The sequence below is a fragment of the Theobroma cacao genome, chromosome 2 (genome assembly GCF_053813885.1).
Source record: "Theobroma cacao isolate CCN51 chromosome 2, ASM5381388v1, whole genome shotgun sequence".
Classification (NCBI taxonomy): domain Eukaryota; kingdom Viridiplantae; phylum Streptophyta; class Magnoliopsida; order Malvales; family Malvaceae; genus Theobroma; species Theobroma cacao.
The window spans coordinates 7683443-7707527 of NC_142640.1; the positions used below are offsets into that span (position 1 = coordinate 7683443).

The 24085-nt window shown below is 32.9% G+C and overlaps 2 protein-coding genes across 2 annotated transcripts; both read left to right on the top strand.

Annotated features, from left to right (window-relative positions):
• The first annotated feature begins 5454 nt into the window (after nt 1-5454).
• On the top strand, nt 5455-6671 carry XND1 (xylem NAC domain 1). The gene is made up of 3 exons (XM_007042972.3): nt 5455-5918; nt 6025-6296; nt 6407-6671. The coding sequence occupies exons 1-3, from the start codon at nt 5756-5758 to the stop codon at nt 6539-6541; spliced, it is 570 nt and encodes a 189-aa protein (XP_007043034.1). The 5' UTR covers nt 5455-5755; the 3' UTR covers nt 6542-6671.
• A 6603-nt stretch (nt 6672-13274) lies between these two features.
• Nucleotides 13275-23603, top strand: LOC18608344 (phosphatidylserine decarboxylase proenzyme 2-like). Its single transcript, XM_007042974.3, has 21 exons — nt 13275-13770; nt 13876-13955; nt 14177-14201; nt 14688-14747; nt 14853-14921; nt 15001-15093; nt 15177-15227; nt 15954-16037; nt 16183-16274; nt 17248-17403; nt 17516-17600; nt 17751-17862; nt 19325-19425; nt 20096-20143; nt 21069-21215; nt 21713-21808; nt 21916-21990; nt 22143-22235; nt 22481-22567; nt 22662-22712; nt 23262-23603. Exons 1-21 carry the CDS (start codon nt 13567-13569, stop codon nt 23409-23411), a joined length of 1959 nt encoding a protein of 652 aa, XP_007043036.2. The 5' UTR covers nt 13275-13566; the 3' UTR covers nt 23412-23603.
• Nucleotides 23604-24085: the final 482 nt, after the last annotated feature.

Sequence of the window (24085 nt, forward strand, 5' to 3'; positions counted from 1 at the left end):
GAAAAAATGATGGCTACCACGAACTCTCAAGACAAATCCTTTCAAATGGACATAAAATATTTCTGTATCATTTACCAATATTGGTTTATCGTTGACTGTCGTCCATTCAAGGGCTTATGAAGGAAAGTAACAGCAATGCCCCCTTATTTTATTAGCAAAATTAATAATAAGAAAAAAAAAAAGCAAGAGCAGATGGCACATACTCGTGCAAAAGAAGGTACTGAAAGAAAACAAAGGGAAAGGGAGACAGGACCTTGCAAAACAAGGAATTAAAAGGAACAAATTGTCTGCAGAGGATCAGAATGACAGTTTTTAATATTTGATTATTGAAGGGCGTGTCTCGGTCTGTGTTTGGGCTATAGCACCCTGACTCAGGTTAGCCTCCTAGGCCTCGGTTGTAGGCTTTGTATTGTATGATCAATGGCTTCCAGGATTTCGTCGGGTGGAATTCATTCCACATTCAGATGTTTCTTCGAGCTAAAGCAAAACTCAAGCACTGTCTTGCCTCCAGGGTACACTCGGTTTGTCATGCCATGAATGCTTGCGAGATGAAATAGTATTTTACAAACCAACTTGGGAAGAATTCTTGTAAATTTCGAGGTAATAGCATTTGCCCACAAGTAAAAGCAACTTCCACTGTCCATATCTGCTTTGGCATTACATATAAATATCTAAAATTAGAGAATAACCCAGTGCGTTCTAGTTTTGACTCTTCATAAAATATAGCATGTTGCGCTTGTATTAAATTATCAATATATATATATATATATATTAATGTTAAATGTTTGACATGTATTTATTTAATTATAAATAAATAAAACTATTATTTTAATACATAAAATTCAACAAAGAATGATGATCAATTACATTCAATGTAAAAAGTATCCTGAGAGGTAAAACAGACCAACAATTCAATACATATGATTACGTACATAATAAAATGTATGGGATGTTGATGTTTTTAATGGGGCGCACCTTCGTGTGCTAACACTTGGAAAAAAGAAGAAGAAGAAAGAAAGAGAAACAAGACAGCTTGACGTACATGCTCAATTAGAATTGTAGGCCAAGGTAAAAAAAAGGAGCCTTCATTTTCAATGTGGTGAAATGGCTCATTTGGGAGTGTTGATGCACGATGTTTTCCATTTTGGTGCTCTCCTTTTTAAGTTTTATCACTTGGAAAAAGTTATATTGTAAAGGAAGGAGTATACCCTTTACTTATGCAATACCAAATATTATCTATTTTGAGTTTTGTTTTTATAATTTAATCTTTTGAAAAAAAATATTTATTTTTTTTTTTATAAAAAAATAAATTTTTAAATATATAATAATTCATACGATGCAATAATCTTTACATCGACACGAGATTTTAAAAAGACCAACAATTGCTTGTGTTGGATGTGATTTCAATAAACATTTTCCTAAAGTATTTGATTTGATAAAGGAGCAACTCAATGAATTAGTAAAAGGAAAACAATTAAATGAGTTTTGATTCCTTTACAAATGCTAACAGACATGGGAGAGAATTTTAGGATACGGCTATGTAATTAACATCCAATCCTTAAAACACATTGTGGAATGATACGGACAAGCGAAAGATGTTACTATGCCAAAAAGCCACACATCAAAAGTTAAATTGCTTTAAATCAGTAGGATTAATTAGGTCAATTAATTAAGGTTCTCTAACCGACCAAAAAGAGTCACCTTCTTCACCTCATGGTGGTGACTGTTGATCTCTCCTTTTTGCTTTCAAACCAAGTGCTTTGATGGTAAATATGGTTTGTTAGGAGTTTAATTGAGAATAAAAAACATTACTTCAACTTAACTAATACCTTAAAATTAACCTTATAAATAGACCGGATGTGTTGAATTAATCCAATATTATACAAAAGATTGAAACTTGGAAAGTAATTGTTGGAAGACAATTCCATGAAAAGTTGTTGTCCTAATCTGGATACAAAAGCAAGTTTTCTCATCCTTAAAGCAGTCTTTTAGATGTCCCACAAACTAGCTAGAGATTTGCATCGTTCTTTTGATTTTTAATGAATTGAGCTCGTGGCACTACTTTTGTTAGAAAAAGGATATGGCCTGCGCCTAATTTCAACACAAGTTTCCACTTGCAATAAGAGAGCTACCTAGATTCGACCCAAGTCCATTATTCTTGACGATTTTCCTTTTTCTATAGATTGCTTTCATGAATCACGCCAGAACAATATATCTAATCAACTGTTTCATCAATCTACGATATGAAGAAGAAGAAAAAAAAAATAAAACTTTGATTAGTAAATTGACAGAGCACGCTCATCATGCATTCATGCCAACCATGTATATAAGAATTAATCAAGATGTGACATCTCAAACATACCATGTCTTCAAGTCATTTCAACTTCTTTTCAATCTTTAATTCCTTGGGTCATTTCTCTGCTTGGATAATCTGGTGGTTTTCAGTTGTATTATTGTACTTAATATTGTAAAATATGATTAACTTTTGCGCCTAATTTCCTAACTATGTCTTCATTGATGCAGAGGACCCAATCCTACTCAGCTTGTAGTTTAGGTTAAAAAAAAGTGGCAAAGTTGAAGCACCAAAAAGTAGTAGTGGAGATGATCATAAAGCTGATGAGCTTCCCCTCCTCTCCCAGTCAAAGCATAGAAGGTGGCCTCCACACTCCCACACTCAGCCCACAAAATACAAGTGAGTGAAAGAGAAAAATGACATAAATATGCAGTCATCACTCCATCCTTCACCCACATCTTTATCCCAGAAAGCAAGCCACTTCCAAAGTCTAACACGGCTCTTAAAGCCTTAAACACCATAAAAATTAAGTTTGAACTCTTTATTTTTTTGCTTCCCTTAGTTACTTCCACTGCCATAATATTTCTATGTTTGCTCCTCATGATGGGTTAATAGCCAAATGTCATGTGTTTTCTTAGACCCCATGCTATAGCCTCAAAAAGGTGACCCACTAGCCAATGTAGGTTACAACAATAATTGCTTTTCTCCAAACACTTGAGGCTACAAACATACCCTATGCTTCTTAAAAATCATTACTTACATTAAACATGAAGCATTCTACTTTGGATTTGGATGTTTCTTTCTTTTTTCCTGATTGTAAAAGAGCCAGAGGGGGCCCAGTAGTGGGATGGAATGGAAGGAAGAATCATTGATTGTGACCGAGTTTAACTGATCTATTCAAGATATAGTAGTGAACAAGTCGATAGCTCAAATGAAAGTGGTGTGACATGAGTCTAATGTAACAGTGCTGATCATCCCATATAATCCAATACCATGCTAATAATTAAGAGCTGGCAATTGATGTTATCTTTGAAATAATCGTATGGAATTGGCGTGACTGTGGAAACATTTATCTACAACTTAGATATGACAAAATTAGGACATGATTAATTGATATAACTATGTACATATATATATATATATATATATATATATATGTGGGAGAGTTTCTGAATTGTGTATATTTTTTTTTGTTTGTTTTGGAAATGACCAATTGATTGATTATTCAACAGAAGGCAAGTGGATAAATAATTTAATAGATGTACATGTAGGCACGTTGATATGATAATAATAAGAGGGTCTCAATAATTTTTATGGCCTCCAATTTCTCCTAACGAGAATTACATGTAGATAAATCACTAATTAGGGTTATTCAAGCTTCTATGATGTTGTCTTCTCTATAGTCTAGACCCACCATTCATATAAACCATCTTTAATCACCAAATTAAAATTTAATCACATCAACATCATCAATTCATCATCCACAGCTAACAAAACCAGCTTTTTAAGTTTTAACCCCATTTAGCATATACATAATCGACAAAACAAAACGACTGTTTAGGCTTCATTATCTCCCCTAAAGAGATTACCCTACAGAATACGATCGAAAACCATAAAGATTTTTACTGATTATCAAGTTTGGTACATAGCAATGACATGGAAACGTACCAGCCAAAAAGAGAGTCTGTTGCAAGTGCTGCCAACAGGTGTGAAAACCGGAAGGATAAGTAGTGTGTTTTTTTGATGAGAAATGGTGGTAGGACAGCAGCATTGGTTAGCAGTGACCAATGACCATATACATGACTCCTACACAAAGCAATATCCTCTTTCATACGTTTAGATTCTTAATTATTTATTTTGTGTTGTCTGCAACCCCACCCGTATCTTTCTTACAAGGGGGCTCTATAAGGACCAAGATTGTGCTATGGGTCTTTGTCCTTACTTCAACTGCTTAGTCCTTGTCTCATTATATCCCCACACAATGGTTGCCTTTACCCATTTCTATATACTTTACAATGTTGTCTTACATAGTTACATTTACACCCCCCCCCCCCCCCCCTCCCCCCCCAAAAAAAAATTCTTTTTAATCAAGTTTCGTAATAGAAGTGAGATTCAATAGATTCATGCATTCATCAATTGCGGAATTAAATGCTCATGTGCACTTTAACATAAAATTCAACCTCTTTGTGATCATTGAGTGGAAATAAATAAATAAAAAAAAGATTAAAAAAAATCCCAAAAGGATTTTAGCATATCACTATTTTACTTAAATGAGTCGATTCAAGCGGGCTTTTAGGAGCTATTTGTAGTAACTGTAATTAATTAAAAGCTGGTCTTAGCAAACATTCACTTTGGGTCATTTGGATTGGTTTGCTGGGTCAACCTCTTAACATCCACCGTCTAAAATGAGTGTTAATTAATTTCGTGACTCTTTTCTCTTCTTCAAAGAAAAAGTGGTGATGTGTGTCGATAATAAGTACTTATCTCTTCCACATGGAAAAGTAATAAGCAAAGTACCACATTTCTCTGCTCTATTTCTTCAGCTTGTTTTCTTTTCTAAGATTTAATAATTGGTTAATTATTTATATAAAAAAAAATGTGGGGGCTAGCTCTTTTTCTGTCCCCATGGAATACCAATTGAACTTCCCTTCCTAAGGAATTGGTTGATTGCTGTTTACATTAGGTTTTTTTTTTTTTTTTTTGTGTAGATCTCTGTTCTTAAACAATTGATTGCGGTTTTCTTCGGGGGGATGCATATGAAAAGAAAAGGAAGGCAAAAGCCCAAAACCAAAGGCCATGCCAAATTATTTATTTACACAATATAATTATGCTAATTATTATTATTGGTACATAGGCACACTCCTAAAACCAAGCTATGGGGTCCTCTGAGTTGTTATATGGTCCACGACCAAACCCATTTTCATGTGTGCCACGTGTATGACAGCAGATGCATGATATAAGCATGAAGTATGATGATGACCCACATGATCATATTTTTTATTTCTTAACAACAAATTTTCATTTGTAAAACTAATGTTAGAATTTCCTTTTGCGGGGGTATCCCTGAAAAAGGTTGAATCTGCCACATATGACATAACTCATCTCTCTCTCCAGTTCTCTCAGCTAATAACAGATGCCCGTTACTTGGAAATATGCAAAGCGTTCCGTTACCCGCCGCCTTGGCGGAAGTTGGAGTTGGGCGCACCCAGATATCAACTTCCTCTCTCTCTCTCTCTGTCTTTCTCTCCCTCTTCCTCATTCGTGATTTGTGATCGAGCCACCTTCTTTTTCACGTCACTCTCTTTTCTTTCTTTCTTTTTTATTTTGTTGTGTTTTGTTTCCTCTCTCTCTTACTTATTCCTCTCCCACACTATAAATATCACCCACTACAAATCCTTCTTCTTCACTATTCTTCTCTTTCTTGAGTTGCTATCTATTGCTATTGGATATATATCGAGAGAGATGGGAGATAACAATGTTAACCTACCTCCAGGTTTCAGATTTTATCCTACTGATGAAGAGCTTGTCGTTCATTTCCTTCAACGTAAGGCCGCCCTCTTGCCTTGCCACCCTGATGTCATCCCTGATCTCGATCTCTATCCCTATGATCCCTGGGAACTTAATGGTATACATACATAAAACTAATTATCAACTGTTTATTTTTCCTTCGTTTTGTTTTTTGATTGAAGTTATGAGCATTTGATTGTATATGATCGTACGTTCATGAATAGGTAAAGCTTTGGCTGAGGGCAACCAGTGGTACTTCTACAGCAGAAGGACGCAAAACAGGAATACAAGTAATGGGTACTGGAAGCCAATGGGAATAGATGAGCCTGTCGTCAATAGCAGTAGCAAGAAAGTTGGCATGAAAAAATATTTTCTTTTCTACATTGGAGAAGGTCCGGCTGGTATCAAAACCAATTGGATAATGCAAGAATATCGTCTCTCCGATTGTGATTCTAGCAGCAGTAGATCATCCAAACGTAGAGCACATTCCAAAATAGTTAATCCCTAATTGCCACATTGACTCTGCCTACTCATTCTTGTTCTGCATGCTTTGGTTTATATTTTTCTCTTTATTGACATACTATGGATTGGTTTTTGTGATGTCAGGATCATAGCAAATGGGTTGTCTGTCGGGTTTATGAAAGAAGTAGTGACGACGACGACGACGGAACAGAACTCTCGTGCCTGGATGAAGTCTTCCTATCCTTGGATGACCTGGATGAAATAAGCTTGCCAAATTAGATATGGAGGAAAATTGAGATCTTTAGTGATGAAGCTTTATCCAAATGTAGAATGACGTCAATGTTACTAGGGAAATGGAATTATTGTAGCAAGCAAGTGTTCTATAGTACTTGATATGGCATTATATGTTTCTGGATTTTACTTTTACTCCCTGCTTACATTTCCAAAGAGTGACCTTCTCTGGGATAGTGGACCAAACGTTCCGCAAGGAGAGCCACAAATTATGTTGGAAAAGATTAGATGAATCGAAATACAATTTGCTGGAAAAACCTCTATTTTTACATGTGTCGACAGATGAGATGAATTGCATGGAAAATGCGTGCACTTAGACACTAGTGTCATACATACTCCATATTGAGTATTGTTTTGCCACCCTTTTGGTGAGATTTTCACGTGCAGGGATTATAGTGAGGGAGGGAGGGACAGGTGGAGCCCAAAGAGCACTGTGAGGCTTGCTGGGGCATGCAGCAATATTTTCCCATTCCCCTCACCCTTTGTTTTGTAGCCTTTTTATTTAGCTTTTTCCACTTTGATGGTATTTGGTAGTAGCTGTCTTGTGTCACAATGCTAAGGAACAATTTTTTCGTGGGTGCCTGCTTAGAGAAGCATTGAGTCAGATATGATGCAAGCAGCCGCACGCTTTTCATTTCCCACGCGACTAGTTTACACACACGTACACTCTTCACAAATTTCTAATTATCATACTCCAAATCAGTTCACGAGCACCAGTAACTATGTAAGACAACTTATATATATATCCCAACCCTTTAAATAACAGCTACAAATATTGAATTCCTTTGCATTCCCTTAACCTTGCATAAAGTATGTTAAATATATATACATGAAGACAGACCATAATTATCATTATTCCTAATCAGCATGTACACATAACATTACTTGTACAACGGGTACGTTGTAGTTTGAAACAAATAAACAAATTAATACCATGTCTTCTTTTCGGAAAAGATAATTATTTCATCACTGGTCTCTCTTTATTCATTTTGGATGTTTGATCTGCAACTACTTTAATATAAAATTTTATTGCAAATTTGCTGTATTTAATTTTTAATTTCTATAGAGATTAATGGTTTTTGAATAAAATTGCCAAAAAATAATGATAAAATATATCCCAAAAACTTATGATAGAATTTTAAAACGCTTGACAAATGTTACAAAAAGATATATAAAACTAATTCTATTCATAGTTTAATTTTAATTAGATAACAGTACTGTAATATAATTCTAATGAAATATTGTAATTTAATTATAATTTTAATTAGATAATTTGTATAATTATTTAAAAAAAAAACACAGAACATTCTATATAAAAAAATAGAGTGATGGGACCGCTAGTTGAACTCTGGACTCACCTCTAACTATACATGTCCTAGGGCTAGTGATGAGAAATGAATGTTTTTGACAAGCAAGAGTGACACACTGGCTTGTGGGGGAAAAAAAGAGGGCAACATTACTGGCCATAGAGAGAACAAAAAACAAAAAAAGAATGAGAGCAATAATTTGAGCCCATTCTGATATGATCATGTTGCTCTTTGACGCATGGATTGCACAAACTTGGTCACTTAACTAACACCTATATAGGTATATAGGCTATACGCAAATGCTTCCCCGGTTGGCCATATCACCAAAGCCAATAACGCCACGTGCCATGCTGCCATTGCATTTCCTAGCAATGTCATCGAGGAAGAGTATGGTTTTTTGTTTTTTCCCTTTTCCAATTTTGCATCAACTCTTAGGCCATATATGTAATTGCCATGATTCATAGGAGAAGATTGGCACAATTGAATTTTAGTAGTAGTTTTAATTTTGGGAGAATAACCCAAGCCATAAGTTATAGTATAAAGAAGAAATTAAACAATAGATTATGAATAAGTGATAAAAATAAGCATCTGCTCAAAGTGAGAGTCAAATCTCAATCTTGCATTATGGAGATCATCCTCTATTAGTTCAACAAAAGGAAGAAATGGTACTAACAACATTTCGCGGAACATTACAACGAGCATGTTACTTGTATATTTGAAGTTAACTATTTTTTGTTAATTCTTAAGGGGAGCTTAATAGATAAAATTTGAGATTTTATTTTAAAGATTTTGAATATGAATTTCAAAATAGATGTAATAAGTTTTAAGAGATAGAATTTGAGATTCCATTTAAAAAATAATTAATAGCATATATCACATGTAGCTTTTGTTGCAAGAGAAATTAGATTTAGGATTTTTGTACCCACGAGCTCTTCTTGGCTTTTGTTGAGCTAACAGCTAACTAGTACATATGTACCTTTTGTTTCTGCAATAAAAGGCTACCTATTAGATTTAGGAAACAAGTGTTTTTTTTTTTCCTTTCCCCTTTAATTCTGGCAATAGAGTGAAGTTTATGAGACAATAAAAATGATAATGTTTTTACTATTGTTGTAATTCAAAGTCTAGTAAAACATTATATATATATATGCATACAAAATTAGGTTACTTCAAAAATAAGAAAAACAAAATGTTCCCCCGATCATTTCACTCCTTGTCTTATTCATTCATACCCATGTGCACACAAAGTGCATAGCTTCTTTAAATAATTGAGTTGGACCTTTTTATAGATATTATATTTTGATAGTATATGTTTATATGTATTAATTACTTTAGCATGAGTAATTATTTTTTTTTTAGAAATGATGAGGATTGATAAATTATTAAAAACGTAATTCATTATATATATATATATATATATATATATATATATATTCCCAATCAAAATATGTAGGGAATAGTTGTGGGTGTTTATATTCCCAATCAAAACAGAAAATGGAAAATACAGAGATGCAACCTTTGCATTCCTCAGATACAAGGAGGAATTTGAGTTGGAAAAGACAATCTTCTTTGGAAATAATTGGAAAATTGATGGAAGATTCATCAAAGTAAAGAGGGGCCTTTTATGATTGGAATCGCAAGGGGTAAAGATCATGTAAGAGGATTTCATCTAAAGCTCCAAGGGATGAAAGGTGGTACAAGGAGGTTCTTGTTAGTTTGGAAACTTCAAACATTAGTCAAGAAAAGGCATTGTCAAAAGCAGAGGACACTAAAACTATTGCGTTGTTTAGAGTAGGTTTAATTTATAATTTACAAGCTATTTATGTTCTTTATGGACTATTGCGGTTTGTATTTGTTTTAATTTTTAATTGCATGTTTAGTTTTAGGGTTCTAATAGCTTCAGATGTAGTATGTTTATTCTATGATTTTGATGTTCATGTTTTATTTGAATTTATTCGAGTTTAAATATGCTTAGGTTTGTTTTATGCTTTTCATGAAGTTTTTGTGCTTTAAAACTTTTTGTTTGGATTTTTTCATTTTGATTTTATTTTTATAGATGTTTAAAGACATAATACTTAAAAAAATCATTGAACTATTTAGAAAAATTTAAATGTATTTTATTCTTTTATTACATTCAATTAAACTCTTATATTTTTATTTTAAATCAAATAAACTTTTATAACTAATTGTTATTAATAGTTGTTAATCAAAATATTACTTGTCATTTTTATATTACTTGAAATTAATTTGGCATGTTAATATGTCATAATGAATGATGGAGTGGTATGATGACATGCCATATGACATTTTTCATCTTTCGTATCAATGCCACATAGTCTTAAAATGATAAGTGACATTTTAATTAATAACAGGTAATCCATTATTAGTCATTAAAGTTTATTTGATTCAACATAAAAATATAAGACTTGATTAAATACAATAGAAGAATAAGAGCTTATTTGAATTATCTTGAATAGTTATGGAACTTTTTAAAAGAATATGCCATGTTAGTATGTTTTATATTGTGATTTCATGATTAATTGTTCAAATATGCATGATTTAATTTTCATGATTGCAATGATATACTCTCCTTTATTATCCATAATACAATTCTTTCATTTTTTATTCTTAATAAACATTTTTTATATTATATAATATGTAGAAACGAACTTAAATGATATTACAAAGGATATTATGAATTTGGGTGTTAGCAAGGAAGAAATGCCATCGGCAGAATGCTCAAATATTATTGAAGTTGATTAATCATGATTGATAGGTTAATAGGGCCTAAATTAAATCTTAAATTTTATTATTTTTTTATTATGATTCAATTTATTAATATATTTTTTCTATTTCATAAATAGATTTTGTGATACGGGAATGATTTGGCACTAGCCAGGGAGTCCTTGATTTTAGTTTTGGTGTTTGGACATTTTCATGGTTAATGATGTGATTGATGATGTGTATTTAATTATGGTTGAGAATTATGGTTAATAATTATGGATGTTATATAGATTTTAGGGTTGGGTTGATAATGATGGATTTAATTATGATAATTAATTTTATAGATGTTATTGATTTTGAATTTTATCATGTTAGATGATATTATCATATTGTTATAATTGTTTTTATAATTATTGATTTTAAATTTGAATAATAAAAGTATATTTTAATTATAGGTATTTCAATTTAATCATGTTAATTGTGCTTTTAATTGTGTGTAAAACTTTAATTCGTCATGTTTAATAAACATGTTAATTGTGTCGTGTTATACTGTTATTAAACATATCCATGTACATGCTTCAGATTTTAACACAATTAGTTGATTAATTGTGTCGTGTTCATTTTTACCTATATAATTATTAATATTTTATATTTACATGACACGATTAAAATATAGAAACACAAATTGTTAAGTCTAATCAGCATGCATCGTCTCAAATTTGATCTTTGAAAGTTGGTCGAAATTTTCTATTGGCAAGTCCAAAAAGTTAAAAGGCTATGAAAAATGAATTAGTGAAAAAAAGGATTGTTAAGTAGGAGATTGGTTGTTTGTATTTTGTATGAAAAGGAGAATGAATCTATTAACCATTTTTTTTTTAAAAACTTTTTGTGAATCTGGGAAGATTTGATCATTGTGTTGTAATACTTGGGGGATTGTTTTGGTTGCTCCAGTGGGTGCTGTTCCTTTTTTCTTGGCTTGGAATTCTGCTACAGCTAATGTGATAATGTATGACGAATGATTTTCTTTGGCGAATGAGATAGTATTTGAAGATAAGCCTTTGGATATGATGCAACTGTTTGATGTCTTCAAGTTGAGAATTGCTTGGTAGTATAGAGCTAGATGGTTGGCATGCCATCATTTGGTTATGGGTTTTTTCGAATTTCCAAATGTTGCCTTGGTTCCAAAAACAAAAGTTAAAAATTAAGAAGATAGGGATTGTATGAGAGTGTCCTCTTTGTGGCTTTCTCAACTTAATTTAATGTCCATGAATCATTGAGGGGCAAAGTTAGTGTTGTAGGGATATAGGTGAAACTCTACATAAGGTAGAGTAAACGGTTATTTGGATTAGTTCAGTTTTAAATATCTAATAATCAAATTAATTGAATTCACATTTAAAAATAATTGAAATCGAATCAAATTTCAAAAATCATTGAACTAATCAAAATTGAATTAATAAGGTTTTGGTTTGGTTTTCAAAAACTGAACTTGAGAAAAAATTTTTTTCTTTGTATATATTTATTTATGTTGTTTTTTTTTTATAAATCAATACTACAGAAATATTAAAAATAATGATAAACAATTAGAATAAATAAAATGAATACTCATACAAATAACAAATAATTAAAAAATATGAATAAAACAACAATAAATAGTTTATGATTTATTTTTCATACGAAAATCCCATAATACTCTTATTCAAGTTCGGTTAGAGAAATTTCTAACCGAAACCGAATCGAATTAACTTTAATTACTAAACTATACGAAGAATCAAACTAATCGAATCGAAAAAACCGAACTTACTTTGATTTGATTAGGTTTGCATTTGCACCACCCTTAACTCTGCATGATGAGGTAGGCTTTGTAAAACTAATGTTTTCTAAATTAGTTGGTACAACAATTCAAATCTTACCGAGTATTTGCAGTAAGAGAGGTTTTTATTGTTTTGGTGATATCAAAATGGGTAAATTACATTGTTTAATGATTAAAAGTGATTTTTCAAATATAATTAAGTTAATAGGTTTTAAATCCTCACACAACCTGGTGGACGTTGAGGAAACTTATTTTGTATATTGAAACTTTAAAAATTCACTTGGGAGTTATTAATGAATTGATACATAGTCTTCTCAAATCTGATGTTCAACAAACACAAAAATATGATGGTAATTAGGTCATTTGATAATAGACTGCTATTGAGTATATTTTTGTTTTGTGATAGTGTGTACATTGTTCTGTATTTGACTATTTACATCAATATTTTACATTTTAAAAAAATAATAATTTAACAAGTGTTCAAATTAAGTAATTTAAAAAAATCCGAAAATATACTTACAAAAATACACTAAAATTTAATTTAATAAAGAGAGAACGAAAACATGAGTGTTTAAAAAAATGATTTTTCAACTGTTTCTTAGTAATAGCAATAGTAACAATGATATTCTGTTCTAATAAACAAAAATACGGGCTTTTTCAACTAGCAGTAAGTACGTGAGTTGACAAAAAGGGTAAAAGTTGGCAATGGCTTGTTTTCTTTTTTACCTTTTATGTAAAGTTTCTTCTCTTCCTTTTTGGTTTTGGGTGTTTATTTTTGGCCTAAAAAGGCGGTTTGACTAGCACGTGTTGCTCGGCCCTCACGTGTGTGATTAAAAGAGAAGAGGTCCCATGTCCAGGCAAGCACTCACCAAATCCACTAGCACTACCCCGTTAGACGACGAAGTTTCCTTTCATAATTCCTTACTCCCCACTTTCCAATTTCCAGTCCAGTACGACGCATCCACTGCCAGCGGGGCAGGGGCAGGGGCAGGGCAGGGAATGATTCTAAATTACCACCAAATATCCTCTCCTTCTGACTTCCCCACTATTGGTGATACTGAACAATTAGCGGTCCAATCCTCCTCTTCTGAAAATTTCAAGAAAAAAAAAATAAACCCCGACAAAACGCCGGAGGAAAGGAAACGAAACGACACAGCTTTTAGACTTCAGAGAGTATGGGACACGGGAGCTCAAAGGAGGACGACTATTCTTCTTCTTCTTCATCGGATGCAGATACTAAACCCTCACGTATCTCTCGGTTGAAGCAGCGACTGCGTCTTCATCGCCATCGTCACCACCGTACACGTGGCTCTTCTTCTCAGCAGAAACTCAATGCCGCCGAGGATTTCGCCGGCATTGCTCTCCTTACTCTAATTAACGTATTCTTCATCGTCTCCTTATTTCACTCAATATTATGATTTTTTATTTCATTTACTGCGATTCTTTATCTTTTTATTTTATTTTATTATTATTTTTTGTTCTAGGCGGAGATGAAGTTTAAGGACAAGTGGCTGGCGTGTGTTTCATTTGGAGAGCAAACGTTTCGAACAAACATTTCTGATCAGCTAAGCATAATAAAATAGTTCTTGTATTTTTTCCCTTACACTTATTGGTACTATTTGCAATTTAGTCTTTACGGTGGTGCCTATCTTTTGATTGCAAATAATTTCCTGTTAATCTGCTGCACATAGTCGTTCTGTAATGATGATGCACTTTTGACATTTTGTTTCAAGTTTTATGCATGTTTTTAACTTTTTTCTTTGTGTTGTTCCTTTGGTGGTGCAGAACTGACAAACCCAACTGGAACTGTGTGAGTACTTCTGAAACTACATGATTTAATGCTGATCCTTGTACTTTTGTATGATTGAATAATCCCATGGATTTAATATCATTTGTGGAACTTACGGGACATGAAAAATCAAATTCAGTAGCATTTATTAAGATGCACAAGGGAAGTTAGGCTGATTCTTGACTTTGTTAAAATGAAAATGAGCTGCTCCCTTTGGTTCACATTTGGAGGTGCTCAAACCTTATTGATGTTCACATGCTTTTCCATATAATTTCTTAACTGGCATGAGCAAATTGTGTGGTGTGAATAGAATACCATATCGTTGTCCTTGTCATAGTTCTTGTGACAGTTTCTGCTGAATTTGTTCTATCTTAAATGACCAATTGAATGTTGCTGGCTGTTCAAGGCTGCTAATATATTCAATGAAGGTTATGACATTGAATTGATGTTCCCAGTTATGTATTGATTGCCACTGTCATCTGACAACATGATTTCATCTCTTGATAGGAGAGGAAACTTCTTTTGGAAAGAAATGGACCTCGGGTTGCCAGAATCTCAGTATTTGAGGTATACGAAACAAGCTAAAAGTGAATATTTATTTATTTTACTAATTCCATTTTCTCTCTTCATATCTTGTTGTCCTCAATTTGTCCATATGCTCATTTGGTGCAGACAAATAGGTTATCAAAGAATAATCTCATTGGGTACTGTGATATCAATCTACTTGACTATCTAGCACGGGTGAGTAGCCTTCTCATTGAATATCTTCTTTTATATTACTGTTTAGGATAACTTCATTGCATAAAACTTTTCATTTCAGGATTCAGATTCTGACTGCGAGGCATTTGACCTGCTTGATCCTGTGTCATCTGACGTAGTTGTTGGCCGCATTTGTCTTTCCTGTAATGTTGAGGTCTGCATCATGTAACAAATGGTTCTCTAAGTTGATTGGAGCTATTATAATCAGTTCTAACATCTAGTGGGAATAACTGTCAGGATCCAATTGAAACAGAGAAAAATTTTGCAAGAAGAATCTTATCAATAGTGGTAAGTCATATGTAACTATCTGTTTCAATCCCACATTTTATTTGCTTGAACGTATTACCAGAAACAATGTTAGGTTTCAATGTAGTCATTGACCTTTGTCTCTTAGCTATGAAATTGGTTATCTGAGAAATAACTACAGCATGTGTAACTTATGGATAGTTAGAAGAAACAAGAATGTGGTGTGGTTTGAGGGTTCCTTTGTGTGTAAGATGTCTGATTTATCTGCCTTCGGTTTTCCTTTTTTGGGATTTATTTTGTGATGCAAGATCAGTAGTTTGTGGTGAGAAAAGGAAAAAGGAAGATGTTATTATTCTAGGACTTCTTTCAAGTGTGGCACTATAATACAATGATAACACCCTTTGATATAATTGCTTCTCATTTCCTTTTTCCCTATTGCTGTGGTGCTTTTGGTTGTTCTCCACAGGGTGAGTGTGCAGTTTTATATGTGATTGGTTTGAGTGAAAAGCTGAAACTCAACTGGTACATCTGTAACTAATCATGGCTTTTAAAACAATAAAATAAAATAAATCCTAAAGGATGCAAGTTAGTTTGCTCTTCAAGTTTAAATCTAATTTTGAATTCAAATGACAATGGTTTGTTTTTCTTTCCATGTATATAGTTAAAAAATTTGGAGATATTGCTCGTAGTTCTTTTGAAAAGCTGTATCTTGGACTTCTGATGCAACTCTCTAGTCTTGCATTAAAACTCTGCATTATATGTATTCAGGACTACAATGAAGATGGGATGCTTTCGATGTCTGAGTTTTCTGACTTAATTAATGCTTTTGGCAATAATGTGGCAGCTAGCAAGGTATGAGCCTATGGTTTTGATTATCATTTTGGAATTATATCTAGAAAATCTTCTCTTTAGGCCATCAAATCTTAGTGATCCTATCAGTACTAAAGTTTTCACTGAACTTTATCATCTTGACCTTAACTTTCCACTGATTTGCTAGAAAGAGGAGCTTTTTAAAGCTGCTGATAAAAATGGGGACAGTGTTGTGAGCATGGATGAGTTGGCTGCACTTCTTGCTCTTCAACAAGAAAAGTAATGCCTCTAGTATAAGTTAAATTATAAATGATATATAGAGGTACTTTGTTTGACAGAATAAACTATTTTGCTTTTATTGTTACATTTGTTTATACAGTTTGTCATTTACATCTTGCATTCGGTCAGGAGGTTAAGGTTTTTTTACCATTTGTACACTCTGTTTCCATAAAGAAAACCTGAAAGGTCCTCTAAATTGTACTATTGTTTAAGATTATCTTTATGTTTCTTTCCCATGATGCTGAATCCTTGTAGGTTAAGGCATAAGGCTTTGTCTTGAGAATTTGACACCATAATTTTTTCTGTGTTTTTATCCAGCTCCTTTGCATTTCCACATCGTTGAGTGTATTCAATAAGTTTCTTCAGTTTATGGGGGCTACTTGTCAGAGATGGTTGCCACTTTAAGCTTTACTCATCTATCTGAATTTTGCCTTTAGTTTCTGTATGGCAACTCAGATGTTCTTGAACTCAAATTTGAGTTTATTTTACATGATTAGGATATCATTTGGTTTTGGGTGGATGCATAGTCAGGGTAGTGGGATTATGAAACACCTGTGCAACATATATTCAGGCTCCCACTTTGAGTAAACTTTGGGTCCTGCCCCTGATTTGAGTGCTGACTGAGCTTTCTCAGGCTTCCATATGTGAAATCACTCATGGTAGATCTAATGGGTTCATGTTTATGCATCCCAATAAAAGATTTCAAGAGTCAGCCAATGTATGTTTTTCAGACGGTTTATGTGGAAAAACTACCATTTGCATCTGATGTTATTGACAAAGAATGAAATAATCATATCTGTTGCATCATATCCTGCTCACTATTCTCTAGTGGGTTGTATATTTGGTGAGACAAGGTGACTGCCTTTGAAGTACTTTTCCATCTATATTGTCTACGTATTCAACTTGCAATTTTTCCATAACCTTGTACGCAATATTATCAGTTCTTTTTGTGTACTATATTCCTGTATTGCAGAGAACCAATTATGAATTGCTGCCCTGTCTGTGGTGAGATAGTTGAAGTCTCTGATAAGCTGAACACCGTGATTCATTTGACTCTGTGTTTTGACGAAGGAACTGGTAACCAGGTTATGACAGGAGGATTCTTGACTGAGAATCAGGCCTCATATGGGTGAGGATATTCTTCCTTCACCTGTGTGATTTTAGAATATTGTCTTAAAATTTCTTATCATTTTACTTTATTGCCATCGCTTAAATTGCAAGTTCAAATTATATTTTTGTAGGTGGATGTTCAAACTAAGTGAGTGGGCTCATTTTTCATCATACGATGTTGGTTTGAACTCTGGGTCAAGTGCTTCACATATTTTGGTACATTTTCTTGGTTTTCATTTTTTTTTAAACTTTCATCTTGATCTGCTGATTTTTGGTGGTTTCTTAGTGCTATTGAGTCGCATTTCAGTACTTCCAGTAGAAGTTTCTCTTCCATGTTATCGTTCTTTTAACAGTTTGTTGCTTTAGGTCTTTGACCGAAAGACAAAGAGGCTGGTTGAAGAACTAATTGATGCAAAGATTGTTCTGTCAATGAGAGCCATTTACCAGTCAAAAATAGGACTTGGCCTTATGGATAAAGGTATGCCTTTTTGCGTTACAAATGCACTTATAGCATGCATATTGAAGTTGAAATTCATCTTAATAGTTATTGACAAATAACTTGTCCGTAGTGGGATTTGTGCTATAGAAGATAGCTTTTGAAAATTGTGCTTCTTTGGGCTGCATATTTAGATTAAGTATGAGCAATAACCTTGTAGCCCCTTCGCCCAATTTGAATTTCATGTGCAGATTATTGCAATGACATTTTTTTGACTATGCTTATACTCCCAAATTCGTTCTAATATTTGAAATGAAGAGAGATCATTCTTAGTTTTCTTTATAAAAGATAATAGAAGAACTGGACAAGTTTGGTGGTTTCATATTCAAGATTTGACATTGTTTTTGTACATCACAATGAGGGATGCATTGTGTGTGATGGTTAATTGGGATGAAATGGGGCTTGAAGATGATCTTACCCTTTATATTGCTTTTAGTATCTTTCTTATATAAATACAATACACATCCAAATTTGAGTGTGATCCCTGCCAAAAACAAGAATGTCACATGCTTTGCCCCTTATAGGATGGGATAACTACAAGAAAAATCGACTCTGATCTAGTTTAAATGAGTCACATGTGTTTTGCATCTCTCAGAAAAATAAATTAATATATCATCCATTTATCATATTCACTTGATTTCTATGTACAATTTAGGATATTGAAATAGATAGAACATTAGACTTAATAAATCCTTTTAACTTTTTGCCATTTAGTTACAAACTAGTATTTGTTGTCATGTGTGTTTGTATGTGAATACTTGTTTTTTATTTATTTTAAATAAAAATTATATATAAATACAAATGTTCTAAATGTAAAGTTTGAAGTATAAATCATTGGAATTTTGTAATATTGATCTATTTTGTTCAATACTATTAAAATATTTAAAAAGTAGTTTTTAATGGAAGTCATTCAATTAGAATTTTTATTTACAAATTGGATAAATTTTATTAATATTTTTAATATAAATATTTTTAATAAAATTCATTAAATGCAATTAGAATATTTATTTACAAATTAATAAATCTGAAATATTTATGATAAAAATATTTAAATGGCAGTTCAGAAATATAATGAACAAATATGTTTATTTTTGCCAGTTAAAAGTTTTTACCGACATCAATCCTTGTATGATACTACTACGAACAATTGTAAATATTATTTATATAACAATTAAAAGTTATTTAAAATAGAAAATGACAATTTCTAAATGTAATGAGTAAAGATGTTCGTTTTTGTCAATCAAAAAGTTTTTCAAAATCCTTATTTTTTACATATCGTATAGATATATAAACTTGTAGTTCTACTTAATTTATATCATTATTGCATCCAACACACAAAGGAGTTAAATTTCAAATAATTTTATCAGCAAGCAGACCTCCCAAAGTCTGAAGTCTAAACTGATGTCTCCCATCTCTAATCTTTTGGTGGGCTGTTTGGATGCAGGAGCAAAGGAAATCTTGCAAAGCATTTCGGAGAGGCAAGGAAGACAGATGAATTCAGTTGAATCTGCTAAAGATATATTAAAGTTTGTTGAATTTTTCAAGGTATGATACTCTGTTTTATTGAAGAACCATTGTAATCCCGTCATGATACCTTTGACTTACTCGATGAATGCTTTAGAGTTTTGACCTGTAGAATTTTTAATATGTTGCTTTGAGTGATACTGTCCAAATATTTATTATATTTGTAGGCTTATATGATTTTTTGGGCTTCCCTATATTTATTTATAATATAATTAAATACACCTAACAAATGATATGTTTTGCATTGACTTTTTGAAATGGGCAAGAGCTAATTGTTCACACAACAATATTTTTCTGCTTGCAATCTTTTTGTCAAATTTTGACCAAAACAGATCAACAAACTAGTAATGTTGGATAGGCTATAATGTGTTATGGAAACTGATTGAAGGGATGTTTTTCACTCTAATTTTTCCTTTTCATTTCTCACATTTCTGGCTATTTCCTGGTTCCTAAAGGAATAATTGTGCATAACTTGTAGCAATCGTGTTTCTCACATTTGACATGCGTCGATATTTTTTGATCTTGTCTTGTCATGTATATCTTTATCCATCCATTGGTATACATTTCTTTCTCTGTCTAATTCATGGTCACTGCTGGTTTTGATGTTGTTAACTTAAAGTATAAACTTGCTAAAAATCCGAGTTCGGAAATTTGTGTTGTGTTCTTATATGAGTTAACTATGGTATTGCAGGATCAAATTAATATGGCTGAAGTCAAGTATCCTTTGGATCATTTTAAGGTAATTGAAATTTGAATTCTTTTTCTTTCTTGTTAATGGAAGCAATTGAATACCTGGCTTGTTGCTAGACCTAGGAATCCAAACATCCCCCCTGCCCTTTCCTGTAGTTGAGCCGTTGCGTTGTGTAGACTTAAAGCTCAGTTGGTAGCAAGAAGGGCTGGGGGTAACTGTTATGGGTTTATAGATGTTCCTTATTCATGCTGTAAATCCTAACCGGTATTTGAGTGGTATATAGAAAGGACCTCAAGTTGAAAGAATAAGTCAATTCTTTGTTATAAATAATAAACCTAGTCTAGGCATCATGAAGTTTCAACTTATTTACCAGAATTGCTGCACTGTTCCAAATTTAAAATGCTGAAAATGATTCACCTAATGAATAAATTTGCTCTATGGGGTTCTTCTTTTGTCTTTTTTTTTTTTTTTTGTGCTTATGCACAAATAATTCAATAATATTACTGGACAATAGACTAAGTACTTGACCAAGTTTTATGGGCATAAAAGACTAAGACTAAATTCAATAATATTACCATGGATTTTCTAAGTTGAGATTTTGATAGAGGATGTTAGTTCTCTCTCTCTCTCACTCTCCTGTAACCAAGCTACTTACTGCCATTGCCCACACTCAATATCTACAGTTGATGAAATTCATACTTGATCCCTCTTTCAAAATGAACAGCATACCATAGGTAAAATTGAGCTTGCTCTGTGACAGTTGGTTATTCATATGTAAGGAGTCTCTTGACTTTAGGTGCATTTTAAGTTGAACTGATAGAGATTTGGCACATAACTTGCAATTCTGCCTTAGTTCTTGTTAATTTAGGTTCTAGGATTAGTGGCAGCATAATTTATGGTAGCATTGCTGGAACTTCTCTTTCTGGTAGTTGCAGGTTCTTGGCAACATGAAACTTACTTTTTGTCGTTTCAGACATTTAATGAATTTTTTGTGAGAGAGTTAAAGCCTGGAGCAAGACCAATTGCTTCTTTGGAGCATGATGATGTAGCAGTATGTGCTGCTGATAGTCGGTTGATGGCATTTAAATCAGTACAGGATAGTCTACGCCTTTGGATCAAGGTATTACTGCTTCCACTTGGAATATATCCAATGAGTGAGTGTGTGTGTTTTGTTGAAAGTTATACTGTGTTTTAGTTTTCTTGGTTCATAATAGTTTCCTAATTGGACAAATTGTTTTGTTAAAGTGAAATGTTAATATTGAGTTCTATACATTGTTTGAAATATGACTCAAAACAGATATATAGAACAACTTGATTTCACTTATCTTATTCTTTTAACCAACTGCAACTAAGCCATCTATCATGTACTCTTACACTATCCCACTTATCTCATTCCTCTAACCAACTGCAACTAAGCCATCTATCATGTACTCTTACACTATCCCACTTATCTCATTCCTTTAACCAACTGCAACTAAGCCATCTATCATGTACTCTTACACTATCCTACTATCATAATTTTCTGTATGATTTTTTTTCTTCTTCTCATTTTCCTCCTTCCTCTTCTCCAGAAAAACACCTAGTAACACACTCTAATGTTGTATCGGCAATTTTTAGGGTCGAAAGTTTTCGATTCAAGGTCTTCTGGGGAAAGAAACCTGTTCAAGTGCTTTTATTGATGGAACTTTGGTAATATTCAGGTTGGCCCCGCAGGTAGGTGATGCAAGCTCCTCACTGTTACTTTTGTAACATGACGAAACCTAAAATGATTTTATCTGGTTTTGGTGCTTTAAACTCTGACTCCTGTAGCCTTGTAACAGGACTATCATAGGTTTCATTTTCCAGTTTCTGGCACCGTTGAGCAATTTGTAAACATTCCTGGATCCTTATACACAGTAAGTGCATAAATGCACTGTAGTACATGTTTGGTTATGGTTTTTTTGTCTTTTCTTTCTCAGCTTCTTTCTTTATCATTTTTTGATCCTCAATTTTTACCAGTGGCTTTTGTATGATTCCCCTTTGTTTACACCTTATTTCCATTTCCTAGGTTAATCCTATTGCTGTCAATAGCAAATATTGTAATGTTTTCACAGAGAATAAACGAGTGGTGTCCATTATTTCTACTGCAGAGTTTGGAAAGGTTCGTCTCTTTGCTTTACTTGACTTTGAAATTTTTACTTATAATTTTTTTAAATTCTGATGTGGCTCAACGCTCTGCATGGAATAGAGGCATATAATACATGATATTATTAGGACCATGACCTCTTTCCTTCTTTTGATGGCTATTTTCATTTTCGCCCTCTTATAGCTTGCATGGAAGAAGCAAAATGTTTTTCCTCACAAATGACAAGAGTACATTTTTTTCCCCTTCCCTTCATGCTGCAGGTGGCATTTGTTGCTATTGGAGCAACTATGGTTGGTAGCATAACTTTCGTGAAGAAGGAAGGTGATGTTGTGAAAAAAGGAGATGAGGTTAGCACTCCGTGGTTTTATTTTATTTTTTAGATGTTTGCGGTACTGTATACTGTCGTCCTTGTAATTGACAATTCATTTGTTCCATCCACAGTTTGGATATTTCTCATTTGGTGGGAGCACAGTGATTTGTGTCTTTGAAAAGGTTGGTATCATATGCTGCAGTTACTTTCTTGGTTTTTGACCACCTTTATATGGTGGAGAAAGTCAGTGTCAATGTTATATTATCCCTCAGTAGTGTTTTTTTTTTTTGACCCTTTAAATTGTTTCTCATCCTCTCTCTCTCTCTCTCTTCTCCACATTGAAAGGGACATAAGGGTGGGGTTTTGGCAAGTACCTCGAATTTATTCTATCAATCTCCTGTTTAACTAATCCCTGGATAAATAGTTTAGATCATTTTATGTTTCTCAAAACTTCCATTCTACATTGAATTTATTAAGTTTGTTCATGATTCCTTATTTTAGATATGCTAGTTTTCATTTTATGTACCTGTTCTAAACTCTTGAGACGTCAAATATTGTCTCAAAGATGGGATTCAGGCCTCAATTTTACATTTATCCTTTGTACTGATTGTTTTGTTATAACTTTCTGTTGCATATGAGACACAGTCTACTTGTCATCATTTATGCTTATGAATTTCATTATCAGCGGCGAATACTTATATATATTGTTTGATGCCTGCTCTAATTTGCAGGATGCAATTAAGGTAGATGATGACCTCTTAGCAAACAGTGGAAGATCACTTGAGACTTTAGTTTCTGTTGGAATGACGCTGGGCGTCTCCACAAAGAAGCCAGCTGGAGCAGAGTTGCCAAACTTGGAAAGCTGTGTTTTGGGGGATTGAATGCCTGGATGTAGTTGCTGACCAGTGGCACGTGTCTGTAATAACTGTACTTTCCACAACACTTTTAACTGCTGGAACATGTTTTTTCTTTGCTGATTGTGAATTTCTTGCAGGATTTGTAAGTAAAAAATGGTGGATCAGACCTTAGTCGCACATAATCTTTGAAATATATAGTAACTTGGATTTCCTTTATTCTTTCTGGCAGATTATAAAGATTGAAATGTTCGAAGATTTTTTATCACGTTGAAGAACTTAATGGTAATACCTTATAATCCGAACACTAGAAACATACATAGTAATATAAGCATCGAGAAAGAAGAAAAAAGAGGAAAAACATTTTATTCATTTTGCTGCTTTCTTAACATGCGTATTATTGCTTAATTTCATAATTTTATCAAAGTAGTCATATAAGTTATATATATATATATATATATATATATGTATATATTTAAGCATTTGGTTCATTAGTTAGTACATAATTAATCAAATTAAAAAAAATTATACATGTATATTTATACTTAATGTATGAATAAATAATTCTTTTGAATATAAAAGATACATCAACATTTGATTCATATCTTATAAATAAAAATTTAAGAATTAAAAAGAATTAGCAAAACTGACGGTGGAAAAAACCATTAAGAAAAATTATTTAATGAAGACATTATGCTCGT

What these genes read in the sequence shown, in the direction of transcription:
- XND1 (XM_007042972.3), top strand. Translation starts at nt 5,756, where the DNA reads ATGGGAGATAACAATGTTAACCTACCTCCAGGTTTCAGATTTTATCCT. An exon ending in TGATCCCTGGGAACTTAATG is followed by an intron (nt 5,919 to 6,024) that starts GTATACATACAT and finishes GTTCATGAATAG; the next exon opens with GTAAAGCTTTGGCTGAGGGC. An exon ending in GTAGAGCACATTCCAAAATA is followed by an intron (nt 6,297 to 6,406) that starts GTTAATCCCTAA and finishes TTGTGATGTCAG; the next exon opens with GATCATAGCAAATGGGTTGT.
- LOC18608344 (XM_007042974.3), top strand. Translation starts at nt 13,567, where the DNA reads ATGGGACACGGGAGCTCAAAGGAGGACGACTATTCTTCTTCTTCTTCA. An exon ending in CTCTCCTTACTCTAATTAAC is followed by an intron (nt 13,771 to 13,875) that starts GTATTCTTCATC and finishes TTTTTGTTCTAG; the next exon opens with GCGGAGATGAAGTTTAAGGA. An exon ending in ACAAACCCAACTGGAACTGT is followed by an intron (nt 14,202 to 14,687) that starts GTGAGTACTTCT and finishes ATCTCTTGATAG; the next exon opens with GAGAGGAAACTTCTTTTGGA.